This window comes from Diachasma alloeum, unplaced genomic scaffold (assembly GCF_001412515.2).
Source record: "Diachasma alloeum isolate Michigan unplaced genomic scaffold, Dall2.0 Dall_scaffold_00597, whole genome shotgun sequence".
NCBI lineage: Eukaryota > Metazoa > Arthropoda > Insecta > Hymenoptera > Braconidae > Diachasma > Diachasma alloeum.
Genome location: NW_021680729.1, coordinates 344,794 through 360,078, shown reverse-complemented (window position 1 = coordinate 360,078; position 15,285 = coordinate 344,794). Strand labels below are relative to the sequence as shown.

The window sequence follows — 15,285 nt, the reverse complement described above, 5'->3', positions numbered from 1 at the left end:
AAATGTTTCAGTTAAGGGGAAACCCCCCCCCCCCCCCGCTGTGCCGCCGCTTCCGCGAAATTTTTAAACAATTTCCTGTTTAAAGTTATTAATGTTATTTGAACCTAAATAATATTATCTTCAGAAAAATAATGAAATCTACATCATTGCCTCCTGGAAATTAATGTGCTTCGATTTGTAAAAATATCGATAACTTTCGGCAGGAAGTTTGTTCAAGGATTTGGAAAATTGGCGGCATTCTGTAACCCCCTAAAATGCGCTATGGAAACTATTTACGATTCGTTCTTACATTTTTAGAAAGAAATTGAAATTTCATGGACGGTAAACTAGTAATTTGAATTCGAATTAGGGGGAAATGATTATGAGATTTCAGATTTCAATGAAAATTCAATGAAATTCCAAATTTTTGAGCTGCGGGAGGAGAATTAATCAAACTACTTGAATTTTCAATCAAAACATGAATATTCAGTACCGAATTAAGCTCCATTTTCCATTAATTCAAAATTCCAGAATAATTTTACCTAAATTTTCATCATTTCAATTATATTATTAATTCTCCTGGAATAGTTGAACTGAAGTTTAGAGTTCTGTACCGAAAATTTCAACCAAAATTTCTTTAGCAATGTAAATATATATTGAATAATATTATTATTCAATTGCCGGAGTACTTTCGACGTTTCGTCTTGAGGACACTAGTTCGCAAGATAAATGCCTAATCAATACTTCGAGAGATCCCGTTCAACTGAGATTGTTTCACCACTTCTGGGGAGCAATTCAGGAGTTTGAAACTACCACTAACTCTGTTTTGGCCCATTAACGTACCTCGACGATGTGACCGCAGATTAAGAGGCTCTGATTTTTCGTAATATGGTGGGCAAAGTCTATGAGAGCCGATCTGACGTTCGGCGCGCCACTCAGAACCATAAGCTGCGGTCTGTAGTTCTTGACGTGCTCCTCGACTCTGTCCAATTGTTGAACAGCAGTCAGAGCACTGTTGTATGTTTGCGCTTGGGTTGTTGATCCCCAATTAACGTCTGGAGGGAATGAAAATTTTATAAAAATTGCCCGCTGCGTGCCTTCTGTGTAAATTTATTTTCGAACATAATTCCTCGGCTTTTTTATACTCGAAATGCCATTTTCGAATTTAATTTCCCATAAAAATACATTCGTCAACATTTTTCAGACACTAAAAAACGATCGAATAAAACGAAAATTTGTCTGAATTTCAAGCATGAATGAAGATGTTTAATTAAGATGTTTTATTTAGTCGTTTTTGCTATGAATTCATGTGAGACATCTCCTATGTGCCAATCAACAAATTCAATAGGATTCATAATCTCATTTTTTGGTAAATTCACTGGAAAAATGAAAGGACAAAATACGCTTTTAATATACAATTTGTGCTTTTATGAATTTACCTGGTTTTCTGTATGCGACAACCAAATAGAGCGCCATTACCGCGCATAATGTGATCAGAGCGGTCCACCAGGAGATGAGGAACATAACAGCGACGCAGAGAATCGATCCAGCGAGACTCAGCCACATGTTGTAATACTGAAAAGTTGCGGTAGGAAATTCATTAAAAAATACCGAAGAGGATTAAGATTCATGAAATTATGAGGGAAAATGGGAAAACGGGGTCATAAGGGTCACAAGAGTCAAGAGTTGAAGTTCACTGTTGGAAAAAAATCGATATTTCGTAGCACAGAATTGGTAATTTTCAGGAGAGCGACATTGAATGCAATTTAAGGAAGGAAAAATGATGAAATTTCAGATTTCAAAATTCCAGTGAAACTAAAACGCGATAAAAATTAGCAAATAAAAGAAACTGAAATCATTAATTTTCAATTTTCTCAAATTTGAGATTTTCTTACGGAAAATAATTCCTTGACAAAAGTAATTTGTTTCTCAATGCAACAGAATGAAATAAATCTGGCATCTCTCTGACAACAAAATAGTAACAAATAGATCGTTTAATAAATTGAAATTTATTCTCACCTTGAATGTCGGTCGCCAGCCAATGGGTTTAGCCAGGGATGCGTGAAAAGTGCTGAAATTTATGAGTGTGTAAGCAGCGAGGAAGAAATTTGAGATCAATGGCGCAATAGAATCCAGGTTACCTAGAATACAAACACAGGATGAAAAAAGCATTCCCAGCAGGCGCAAACAAACATTCAAAAACTTTTACTTCCGAAAAGTCAGAAATCACTAGGGATGCGTGCGAGACTCAAACGAGACTTCAGTTGGAGGGACCGTCTCGCTCCAAATCAAGACGGAAATTTTCGGGATTGTCTCAGTCTCGAAAGGCATAGTATTGCCTCCAATTACTCCTCTTCACGACTCAGAAAAATTTATCTCCTCTCGTTCTCTTCTTTTTCCTATTTTTAACGCGCACACAGTAAAAACGAATGTTTGAATTTCACAAAGCTTTTGTAGACATTTTTCAGGCACTAAAAAACGTCTGCACGTCTGTCGAGCAAATTCTATAGAAAATATGTTGACCTTTTCTACCGAATGTTTTCTATTGAACATGTCAATAGAATCAGCCAAAAACTAATAGAAAGTTTAATAGAAATTCAATAGAATTTTCCAACGAATTCGATAGGTTTTTCTACTAAATTTTTTCGTGCGTGGAATATTCAAAATTTTTAAGATATAAGTTAAAACTTGACTTCACAATTTAACGGTAATTATGATTGACTGATATGCCTATCACTGCATTTGAGACTGAGACAGTCCCAAAAATTTCCATGTGTTTTTAGAGCGAGACCTCTAAAAAATCTCTTCGAAGTGAAGTCTCGTCTGGGTTTCGTGCGCAGCCCTAAACTCCCAAACGATAAAATTACCAATTAGAATGAATCCAACGGCGATGATGAATGTTAGTAAATACCCCCGCACAGGTTCCTTCCCCTTTTTTCCACTGAACCAGTGGATGCCAGGGTACAAGTGGTCCTCGCAGAGGGCCTGAAAGACTTTCGGCGCCGAAACGAGGGAGGCCAGAGCACTGGACAGCGTTGCGGCGAAGCATCCAGCGTAAATGAAGGGCCCAAACCCGGAAACAAGCTCAACAACTTGGTAACTGTTGTGACTTCCGTATTTGCATTCACCTGTGCAATTGAACGAGGTACCGTAGATACTCCATTCTCTCGCCGAGAGGTTCATACTCTCGTGAGTCGAATTGTCTACCATGGAAGTATTCAGGAGTACCGTGGTGTTGAGTAAAACTTGGGAACTGTTTGCAAACTGGATTAAATCTCCTAAATTCCCCGAAGCGTCCCTCATTACTGTTCCGCCAACCATCAACGCCATCATTATGTATGAAACAGTTGTCAGAGCAATTGCCAGGAGAGTTCCTTTGGGAATCGCTGACTGGGGATCCTGGATTCAGGGTAATTAGTGAGTGTTGGGTAATTTTAAGGGGCTGTTGATTAGAGGAAGGGTAACGAAATAGCGAAATTTGTAGGGGTAAATTGGGGTAATTTAAAGTTTTAATTGCTTAAAGTTGATGAATAGTACGGAAAAATTTTATTGATAAACTTGACGAACTCGTTTGACGGTCTATTGGATTTTTATTGAACTTTCTATTAGTTTTTGGAATGTTCTATGGGAACAAATCAGTAGAATTCGTTTTCTCTAGATAACTTATTTTATTGAGATATTTGCTGTGGAAATTCCTCGGCTCGAACTCTACGTTTTTTCGTTAGATGTTTTAATCAAAAGAGAAGAAAAGTAGAGTGACAAAGTGTGTCAATAGAAAAAATTGTGTAGAAAGATGACATTCTCCACATTTTTTAATAAAAGAATTTCTTTTGAATATTTTGTAGAAAAAAAAACGCAGTAATTGCGGAATTCTTCAATAGATTCCGCCAAAAAACTCATAGAATTTCGTATCCAATCACTACAGTTTTTTCTTGTGAACTTCTTTCGTAGTTTTATTTTGGAATTAATTTTTATTAGTATAATTCTAATTCCGCAATTCAATAATTACGAATTTTAATGGATCTCATGTTTAATCGCTCTTATGACAGCAATTACGCATCTCTATTTATTTATTAATCTATTCATCTCTCTATTTATTGTTTTATTAACTCCACTTATTCATTTATTCATTTTGTTTCATTTATTTTTATTTATACATCTCAACTCTTCTGCGGAAAAAGACAACATGATCCTTTTGAAATTCGTCCCTTTTGAGATCCTTATTCTCATTACCTTTAAATCTCCGGAAATATTTGCACCAGCAAGAATTCCAGTGGCTGCTGGAAAAAATATCGCTAATACTGAAAAGAAATGGTGCTCTTTATCGTCCTTCGGTCGATAATCAGGCCAAAAATTTTGTCTGAATAAATTGGCTGGAAATGAAAAATCAATTGATGAAAAACCGACAACAATTTCTACTTCTCCGGGAAACTGGACGGGATATCTACCGTTATATCCTATAAATCCTTTGGCATACTCATGATCACTCTTCGGACCGATGAAGGTGCCGATCATGAAATCGACAAGTGCGATAAGGAGAATGACTAAAAGACCCAACTGCGCTTTCGCCTCCCACTCCATCCCGATCATAACGATGATGAGAAGCACCACTATTGTCATGCAGCCTGGAGGGAGAGAACAATCGATGAGAATCCTTTTATCGCGGGGAATGACATGACAACTTAATTACAAACGAGATTCACAAATGAAAAATGGGAGGGGAAAATGGGGGAAAGCAATCAAGCCGAGTCATTTTAGGAAATTGATTTTTTTAATGCCCAAAGAAAGTGCACTGATAGAACGGATTAGTTATTCTTAACGAATGGATTTTGATTGGAGGTTAGAGTCTATTCGGTCTCACCAAATGTTCAATCGTTAATAGTTAACGAATGTAGGGGAGGGTGGGGCAAAACGGCCCCCCTTCAATTGTCAATAACTTGTGAATGACATCGTGAAAATTCCCAGTTTCGACTTCATTTTGAAGATAATTTTTCATTCTTCAAAACGAGCTCTAACTCATCCCAATCGGATTATTGAATCGGAAAATATTGACGATTGAAGGGGGGCCATTTTGCCCCATCCTCCCCTATATTTGAGGAGCCTTGTTCCACTTGACTTTCGCCATTCATGTGAACCATTCATTAACTATTAACGAATATTTATTTGGTCATATTCAACTCTACCATTCGCTAATAGTTAACGAATCTCATTTGGAATAAATGAATCATTCTATCAGTGTGTGTTTCACGGACAAAAAATATACTCGATTCAAGTATATTTTATACTCGAGTGGGGGATGGGCGTTTCAATTCGAGGACGATTATTTCGTACCAGCCCGGGTTGCACCAAGCGCTGCCAAGTGCAATATAAGGGTCAGACACTAAGTGTGAGAATATAAGGGTCAAAAGTGGAGGTTAAGAAATGAGGGTCGGAATATTAGAGTCCAACATTGAGGGCCTGAATGTAAAGGTGAAGGCATGAGGGTCAGAATATAAAAGTAAAAAAGTGGGTGTCAGGCAGTGAGGGCCACTTTTTTTACTTTTACATTTTGATCCTAATGTTTTGACCCTAATATTCTGACCCTCATTTTTTAACCTCCACTTTTTTACCCTTATATTCTGACACTCAGTGTCTGACCCTTATATTACACTTAAGAGGGCTTCCTACCACCCGGCCTGATACAAAAGTATTGAAAGTATTGAAGTACCCATTCCCCAACTAATTTATTCTCAATTCACGTCTATTTTTTACGTGTTTATTGATTGATGAGATAATATGTGAAATTAATTTTCTCGAAGAATTCAACGAATTATTCAATTCGTCATAGTTAATTGAATCACTTTAACAGTAAATTGCTGAAGCGGACTGATAATGCCGATTTTCCGGTCATTGCGTCAATTAATTATGAATAACTGATTATATCATCTCATTAAAAAATTGATGAAACGAATTGAGGGGGATTGAAGAATTTTGAGCTGATAATGTCGATTTTACGGTGATTATGATCAATTAATTAATTGTATTCGTCAATGGTGAATCTGCTGATGAGAATTCTTTAACGGACCTACAATCCTGATGTCCCAGGGCCCACACTCATCCACCAGGCAGTTCTCCCCAGGCCTGAGCAAATCCATGAGACTCTCGCAGAATCCAACAACATACATGGAACATGCGACTGCATTAGCCAGGGAGAAAATCAGACCGATCGAGCCACCGAATTCTGGACCGAGGGATCTTGAGATCATGTAGTACGTTCCGCCCCCTTTTATCAGGCCATTTGTACTGATTGCGGACATTGACAGGGCTGTTATTGTTGTCACTGCTGTGGTCGTCATGATTAATAGAATCGCTTGGCCTGAGGAAGTGTCAAAGTTACCGTAATTCAGGGAATTATTCTAGAAACCAGTGATACTAGAAAAATACGACGAGAGGAATTTCTGGATTACTCTATGGACTACGCAGAAGGTTAATTAATGCATAAGATAGAGTTGTCATTTTACTCATTTTAATTCATTAGTGCAGGACGCAATGATGCTAATTGGAGGGATAAATGAATGAATTATAATTATAAATTATAATTATGTGCGAATGAATCGGGGACTTTAAATGCCAAATTATTTGAACCCCTGAAGACTTCCGCTGAGAAATTGTCTAAGAATGCACTGTTAGAGAAAAAATGAAATTTTGAGGACAATAACACTGAATGCGATTGAGGGGAAAAAAAGGAAATTCTGGTTTCACTGAAAATTCAGTAAAATTCCGGAATGTTAAGCAGAGTAAAGACGGGAATTCCTTAATTTATTTGAATTTCCGATCTGATATGAATATTCAGTGCCAAATTAAATTGAATTTTCAGTGAAATCTGAAATTTCATTTTTTTCCCCCTAAATTGCATTCAGGGTCATTATCCTGAAAATTCAAGAATATATTTACCGGAATTTTCTGATTTTCTATTCATTTTCAGGGAAAATGAAACTGAAATTTACAGGTATCTTTGATTTTTCTACGAAATTGTGAATTTTCAATGACGAAATTCCTTGAAATTTCAGGGGTAGTTAAATTCGATAAAAATTTCCAAAAAGTGTACCGGCAATTTCAGACAAAACCTTTGAACAACGTATAATTTTTATTCCAAGTCCAAGAATGTAATTTCACCTGGATCCCCCCTTAACAAATTTTTCTAATTGAGAAACCCGTCACGTTCGATCGATAATGAATCATTAAAGAGAAATTATCGAAAGCAATTTTCACCGAGAATTTCGCTGCACAGTAATCAACATCCGGGATAAATGCATAATTTATGAGGACACGGTTAAACCAGTTGATTAATCTGTTTATCGGATCAAATGAAATAACTGGAAATTGACTCACCGACACCCGTCTCTGCAACGACCCATGACAGCCTCAGGAATAGCATCACCCCCCATATATTGAGGAGACATCTCATCAGCACTCCCTGAATCCATCCGAACTTCACTCCACCCCCCGCCGGTTTCTCGTGGTTCAATGGTAACGTGTTGGTCCCGGGGCCCTGAACAATATCGATCCGTCGTCATGAAATTGTTGATTTACGAGGGATTCTACGTCTTCAGAAGCCAAGTAAAGGTTACGGACACATTCTTCAATGAAGGGTCAGGGCGTACTCCCACATTCCATTCCATTCCCAAGTTCGATAAACCGGAGTTGAGGGATTCAACATTTCTGTTGCTTAATCGATTAAATGAGGGAAAATCCACGCGGTTTACGGTTTTGAAACTGTACGAGACGATTTGATCGTCTGCAATCGGTTGAGTCCATGAAGAAGATATTATTTCATGTATGATGAAATTTTGTAGAAAAATCCCCCAATTCATTAGGAAATCCTATTAATTTTCCGGCCAATTCTATTAAATTTCACGTCACTGTGGGTTTTTTATGGAAAATATTCAATGTAAACTATTTGATAGAAAAAAAATCATTTTATCTTTCTACAGAATTTTTTTTATTTAGACATTTTCTACAGGAATTCCTCGACATGAATTTTCAATATTTTTTCCACTGTATTATTTATTTTCTTTTGATAAAAAAAATCAAACAAAAAAATATCTCTATAGAATGCATTGTTCAGAAAAAATTACATTCCATTGTTTTTTTGTGTAGAATAAGTTTAAGAAAAATCGAGTAATAATTCATTTTTTAATTAAATTTTTCTGCATGTGTTCACAGGATTTTTTATTAGTTAATTTAATTGAATAATTCATTAAAATCGAGGAACAGTCAAGTGTCGGTTCCACCCCCATCGATTCCCTCAAGCTTTTACGTCGTAATTCCATTGATTGCTCGAAGATTTAAAAGATTCATTCAATTATTCTCTCACAAACGTGATTTGTGATTACAAAAGGGGAAAAACATGAGCAGAGTGTCAAGGTCTTCTTGTGTTATCTAAGAGGCCCTTTGGAAACTACATCAACAGAAGCCCTTGAAGGTTTCAGACAGGATCAGAGGGATTTTCATGCATTTGGCGGGTAATCTTAATTGGGTTTACCAACAGGGATGAAGTGATAAGACAAGGTAAGGGGTTAAATGGGTGATGAAAGAGGATTACATTCTGCATCGGAAAATGGGAGAATTTTTCAGACAATTCGTGAATATTCGTACCGTTCTGGATTTTTTTGCTTCTGAAGGGAAGCTTTTTCAACTTTCTACACTGTCAGAAACTTTTGAAATTTCATGGAAAATATGATAGTAATTCTCAGAAGAGTAACATTGAAGAGAATTTAGGGGAAAAACGGTTATGAAATTTCGAGTTTTAGGTAGAACTCAAGGAAATTCGTGAGTTTTGAGTGGGAGTGAGATGGAAATTTCATAACTTGATTGAATTTTCAGTGGAACATGAATATTTAGACACAAATGACGTGAATTTTCCATTTCCCCTGAATTTTCCTGATTTTTCTGAATTTTCACAGAATAATGGAACTGAAAAATCAAGTATTTTATTGATTTTTAGATCACTCCAACAGAAACTCAATGGAATTTCAGTGGAACTTGAACACGGTAAAAATTTTCGCAATTTGGGAAGGAAAATTCGAACGAAAATTTTCAACAGTGTAGAATCTTCCATAAATTTTCGGAGAAACGGAGAAATTCTCTACAAAAATTCTGGCTCTAGTACGGGATGAAGGGCGCAAAGTGATGGGCGGGGGAAAAATTCCAGTATCGACTCTGGGAATTTTATTGAGTTGCACGTGAATTTCTCCCGTTCTTACATAAAATTTTCACAGAAATCCCCGGAAATTTTATCAGAAATCCCCAGAAATTGAACCTTACCAACACCAGAATTTTTCACAGTCGATGTATTAGGATTTTTTCCAGCACCAGCACTAGAATTTTTCTGAAGAATTTCTCTTCATGTATAGATTAAGATTCAAGGATGCAGGAAATTTGCTACATTTAAAATTAAAATGAAGCAAAGGAAGCTTCTCCAAGTAAATGATGCGATAGATCAGCGCGAGGGTCCTGTCTAGTCTGATACAAATGAAAATTGAACTACTGAATAAATGAATTGTGAATAAAATACAAAACGGAAAATTCTTCCCGGACTCAAAATAATTGGGTATTTTAACCAGAACATAATTCTTCAATTACTCCTATTTTCATTGAAAATGCGGGTTGAGGATGCGAACAATTGAACAGGCCAGATGGAAAATTTTTCCATCTCGTTTGAACGTCTGCAACAAAATGTGCAAATGACTTAGTTGCTGCGCTGAGAGTCCAAGCTCCCCCAATACGAGGCCATAACTCATCTGCGAGTGGATCTAATGATTCAGGTTTGCAATTGAGAGATGGAGAACTAGAAGGTGAAGCAAGAATGATAGTAACGCTAAAAATAGATGGATTTTCCGGTCGTTTTGAGTTTCTGTGTTGGTTTAGGGGTTTGGGATTAATCCCGAGGTCCAGCGACTCGGGGAAACAGATAATATTTAACGTCGGCATGAGGTGATACATCGCGATGATGATGATGATGCTTCTTGTTATCAATTTGTCTAGACCTTTGGATTAATTTTATCTCAATTTTAATTTGAGTCGTGAATTGTCTCCATCTTCCGACATACGGCAATGCGTGATTAAGTGAGTTTGACCTTGTGGAGGAACGAATTAACCGATTCGAAGCGCGATGGAAGTTGTGGGTAAAGACCCTGAAGGGATTAGATCTTCGGAATTGTTTGGAATTCACTGAAAACACAACAGTTTTTTGAGAACTGCGTCTTTACTTGTATCAAGAAATTCATGACTCGAAAATATCTCGCACTAACAAGAAAAATCTTACGCCAAGAAATTTTATACTTGTCCATTCAAGTGATTTTTGCATTAAAATATTTTAGAATTGAGGCTAAAAAACAATTAAGTGAATTAATTCAATTTCACTTGATTTGAGAAATCGATTCTTGCCATCAAGACATTGTTCTCGTCATTAGGACAAGTATAAAATTTCTTGATGAACGTTTTTTTTTCTTTCAAGCCACGAGTCTCTTAACATAAGTAAAGACGTACTTCTCAAAAAACTTTGTTTTTCTCAGTGTAGACGATCTGAGTCGACTGTAAAATAAAAATGGAATTAACAAAAACATACAATTTTCGGTAGAATTAATTCCCTCAGTGCCCTCAAATTCCCCAGATGCTCTTTCATTTGCAAAAAAAATGACTTTAACGTGAAATTCACTTGGAAAAAACAGAATTTCTGAAATGCAGATGTAAATTATGTGGATCGTGGCTTTGTTAATAACTTCCTGGAAAGTGTGGCGGTAAATATGCCGACGAGTGCCGACACCCGAGGTTTTCCAGATGATTCAATAACTCGAGTGGTACGTGAAGGTCTCAAACATGACCCCAGTTATGGGCCCTCTCGCATCTTCAGTATCCTCATCACCCAATTTCTTTATTCTCAACGTGTTGCGAACGTATAGTACGGTATCATCACCATCTGAATGAGTCAACCCCTCGCTTAATTACGTTTTTAATAATCCAGGAGTTAGTTCAGTCGTTGAAAGGTCAGGTATTTCTCATTAAACACCGAGTGCTCCGTAATTACGTAATTACCCAAAAATAGGAGAGGGCTTTGAGAAAGAATCCCAAGGCTATTTTGGGGTGCATGACAATTACGAGAATAATACGGAAATTAAAAACGATTATTCCAGTCTCGTTAATTACGGAAATTACTCGAGCTTTTAAAAAAAACTTCTCTGATTTTATTTCGTAAGTGGATTCTGGTGGCATTATTTCGTGGATTAAGTTGAGGATTCGATCGCCCCGAAGAATAAAATTCCTCATTTTTAGAGAAAATGCTAGAATACTGAAGAATTGAGTGGACTAGTTGTACTGACTCAAATATTTGAACATTTGTTTCTACATTCTAACTTTTTCAAGCGCCTGATAAACAGCTGAGAATTTCTACTTGAATTTATCAATAAAAATAAAAACTTGGGATTGTCTAATTCCCGCTGAGAATTGCTGAAAAATACATGAAACACTGAATATTTACGTCGAATTGATAACAATTCCGACAAGAGAGTAGAATATTAACAATCTCTGCGATTGGAATGCTCGATTTTCCTAAAAAAAAAACAGATTCATGCGGGAATATTCATAGAGTGGAAAAATGAGTGAAATTGACAGACGAGTGTCCAAATATAGTCAATATTTGGACACTCGTCTCTCAATTTCACTACTTTCTCAAGTTCCTTCTAGACTATTAAGAATTGTTACCCCCATTTTTCACCGAAAAATGATTATAATTCAACACGAGTCTTTGAAATTCGAGATTTTCACTGAAAATTACGAATAAATACACTTATGTTCTCAGTGTAACACTGCATATTCATCAAATTGTTCAGGAAATATGAGATTCCTCCGAAATTTATGATATAATGACAATTTCGTGTACAGAATTTGATAATGCGATAAGAGCCTCGACGAATGAAATTCCCCATCTTCCGAGAGAACCACAGATCCACGCTAATGTATTCCGGGTAAATCCTCATTTTTCCAGATGAATTAGACTTATTTTTTGAATGTACCACTGAATATTCATGTCGAATTATCCATTAACATACGCAATAAAATTTGGAGAATTCATGAATGATCATTGAAATGATCATTTACTCCATGGAAATGATAAGTGTTCACTGGAAAAACATATACACTTGATTTTATTTTTCAATTTAATTAATTCTTCTATCTAAATTAAATTCGGACAGCGTGTGGTCAGTGCATGCCATCTCTAATAGACGCAACATATTTCAATGCGACGAAGTCCCCGGAATATCATTCCGGAATTGAGCCTCGGCGGATGAAACTCCCCATTTTACAGATCCACATTAATATATTCCGAGTAAATCCTCATTCTTCCAGACAAATTAGCCTTATTTTTTTAATGTACCACTGAATATTCATGTCGAATTATCCATTAGCATACGCAATAAAATTTCGAGAATTCGTGAATGATCATTGAAACGATCATTTCCATGGAAATAATAAGTGTTCACTGGAAAAATATATACACTACTCAATAACGTTCACGGAAAAAAATTATCCTCGAGATGGCATGTAATGACGACGCGTCGTCCGAATTTAAGTAAATTAATTTTATTTTTAAATTTAATTAATTCGTTTATCTAAATTAAATTCGAACGGCGTGGAATATTATTTCGGAATTGACCCTCGACGGATGAAATTCCCCATTTTACAGATCCACGTTAATATATTCCGAGTAAATCCTCATTCTTCCAGATAAATTAGCCTTATTTTTTCAATGTACCACTGAATATTCATGTTGAATTATCGATTAGCATACGCAATAAAATCTCGAGAATTCGTGAACCTTTTGACTTTTGAAGCCCCTCCATTAAGAATTTCATTCGAAAATGCCTTCCTCTTCCCCTACATTCCAACAATCTCACCTTATTAAGATTGAACGTGGGATTATGTAATTCATCCAAAGAAGGTCTGTGTGCCGCCTGAATGCTCAAGATATTCCGATAATTGTCGAGCCTCGGTAGAGCCTCACGCGTCATATGCCTGAGGGACTTCTTCGTCTCCTGTTCCCCGAGAAGGCTCGTCCTGCCCTCCATGCTGTCCACCCGGTTGACATGGAAACGCGTCCTGCGCTGGAGGGGGCTCAACTCCACATCCTCCAGATCCATCTCCGCCTTTCCGTTTTCCTCGTAAGGCATTTTTTCTATTCCTACACCAATTCTATGATTCACTCTGGATTCAGGGGAAAATGATTTAGATTTTTCTCTTTGACCCGTTAACTAGTTTTCAAGATGTTTTTTGTCGCTTTTTAGTCGCTCTGTTCATCAAGGCTTCTTACCTTGAAGCAATTATTCAATAACTACTGCGTGGGTTTGTCAATTATGAAATTATTCTTGTTTACAACGCCCGAACGGAATTAGTGAGTATAGGGTGGGACCAATTTCGTATTTTTTTGTTGGTATTGTAGTAATTTGTATCATTTAAGGTATATCCCAAGACAATACCATCCAAAAATTAACTTAAACTTAAAATTAACTTAATTTTATTTATAATAAACGTAAATAAATATTATTATTATTACGTTTGAATCTATTTTAAAATTAACTTCATTTATTGTATTCTCGGAAATTATTGAGTTTGAGGTAATAATAACTGTTTGAGACAAGTAATGAATTGTTTGTTAATTAATTGTTTAAATCAAACAAGAAATGATTTCACGAAATTTCCATTTTTTAGAGTTGAGTACGGAATTTATTAATCTACCGCTGATTCACGCATTTTATTATTTATTATCTCCTAAACTATGTAGTACAACTAGTAGGACGTTTTCTCAATAGCTGGGGAATATTATAAACAATATCTATGAAGAGCATGTGGATAATCGCAAGAAAAACCTGTTTTCTAGGGATATAAATACCTTAAAGGGAAGATCAAAGGGATCCGGATTTTTCGGATTGAATAAACTTCCTTTGAATGAAATTACTGAGGTCATCCAACTAGTTCGCAATATAACGTTTATTCAGACTGAAATTTAATTTTTATTCGCATCAAATAAACTGGTTCTCAAATTTAAACAAAAGTTTCCTCGATCCAAATAACGATGTTACCCGTCATAAGTGCAATAATTAATCAGACGACGAGTCTGAAGAACGATTTCAGTAAGATGTGATCGTTTTTTATTAGGAAAAATAAATTAACAAAAATGCCAGATGATTCGTTAATTCTCTTATATGCTTTTTTAAAAATATAAATAACTGTAAATAACTATAAATAGTAATGTGCTGTTGATTAGAAATTAAAAAAAAACAATAATCAAACAAGTCATCGTCCAAGATAGCTCTCTATTTCTCCGATGCGCTATTCCGGTCAAAAAAAGAATGAAAAAACATTTATCACTCGAGATAAATTCGAAAAAAACGTGTCCCATTTTACTGCCACTTTACCACTAGATTTATCCATATCGTAGGAATACCAGTAACCGCCGGAAGAAACTATGTCAACCCCGAAGTAATAAAATAAAATAAAAGAACTAAAAATACTCAGTCTCAACCAGACCACGTGTAACTGACAGAACTTCTGCGCAAATAATTTGCCGATCCCCTAATTTCCATTCAGCGCGGGTAAACTCTCGCCAGACTTGAAGATTTCACTCACCAGAACGCGAATGTAGTTTCACCGCTCACACGCAGTCACCCCTCATTAGATCCTCGGGGATAAGACAATTGCGACAATTTTCAATATGCACCATTATCTTCACATCACCCTGGCAACCCAGCAACAAGGGTGAAAAAAAACTGCAGTTGTCGCCGCAATCCGACTATCCATTCAAAGGATTCCCACAATTTTTACTATTTCCCTCCCGCTATTTTCGTCGTATTTCGTGGGTAACAGACGCGTGTAAAGGGACCACGTGTGGGGAGGCACTACCGGTACTGAAAGACTCGCAGGATCGGGGAGACACGTGTAAAGAGTATGAGAGCCCGATTACAGCTGGCAGACGTAGAAATATACCCCAGAGATATAACGGCGATGGTTTCGTTGTATTGGTTGTACATTTGAAGCGCCTCTCGCGTCAGTGTCTGGGTTTTTGATTCAACTAATGCTTGGGGAGTGGGTATTCCTGTTGGTGCGGCGCACGTGCTCTACTCCTTACTCGTATAATGAATTCAGCAATGCAAATCAACGAGAGTTCACGGATAATCGAGACATTCCGACTGTTTCGAGGGAATTTAATTGTTTGGATTGATTTTTAATTCATGCTATTTTTGGTGGATGATATTGCTCGCTCGTTTTGTT

At 36.5% G+C, this 15,285-nt stretch overlaps 1 protein-coding gene across 3 annotated transcripts in view; it reads right to left on the bottom strand.

The window, feature by feature from the left end:
• Window positions 1–14,990, bottom strand: part of LOC107043533 (bumetanide-sensitive sodium-(potassium)-chloride cotransporter) — an 18,884-nt gene extending 3,894 nt beyond the window's left edge. For 2 of the 3 annotated variants that reach the window (XM_015265067.2, XM_015265069.2), the window contains exons 1-10: window positions 14,644–14,990; window positions 12,915–13,198; window positions 7,351–7,510; window positions 6,044–6,334; window positions 4,428–4,604; window positions 4,213–4,352; window positions 2,847–3,378; window positions 1,999–2,120; window positions 1,419–1,554; window positions 823–1,034 (exon numbers count right to left, since the gene is read on the bottom strand). In XM_015265067.2, coding sequence (XP_015120553.1) covers window positions 823–1,034; window positions 1,419–1,554; window positions 1,999–2,120; window positions 2,847–3,378; window positions 4,213–4,352; window positions 4,428–4,604; window positions 6,044–6,334; window positions 7,351–7,510; window positions 12,915–13,187 — 2,043 coding nt within the window. In that variant the 5' untranslated portion in view covers window positions 13,188–13,198; window positions 14,644–14,990. Of the gene's footprint in view, window positions 1–822; window positions 1,035–1,418; window positions 1,555–1,998; window positions 2,121–2,846; window positions 3,379–4,212; window positions 4,353–4,427; window positions 4,605–6,043; window positions 6,335–7,350; window positions 7,511–12,914; window positions 13,222–14,643 lie in introns of all 3 variants that reach the window. The other variant, XM_015265068.2, reaches the window with a different exon arrangement.
• Window positions 14,991–15,285: the final 295 nt, after the last annotated feature.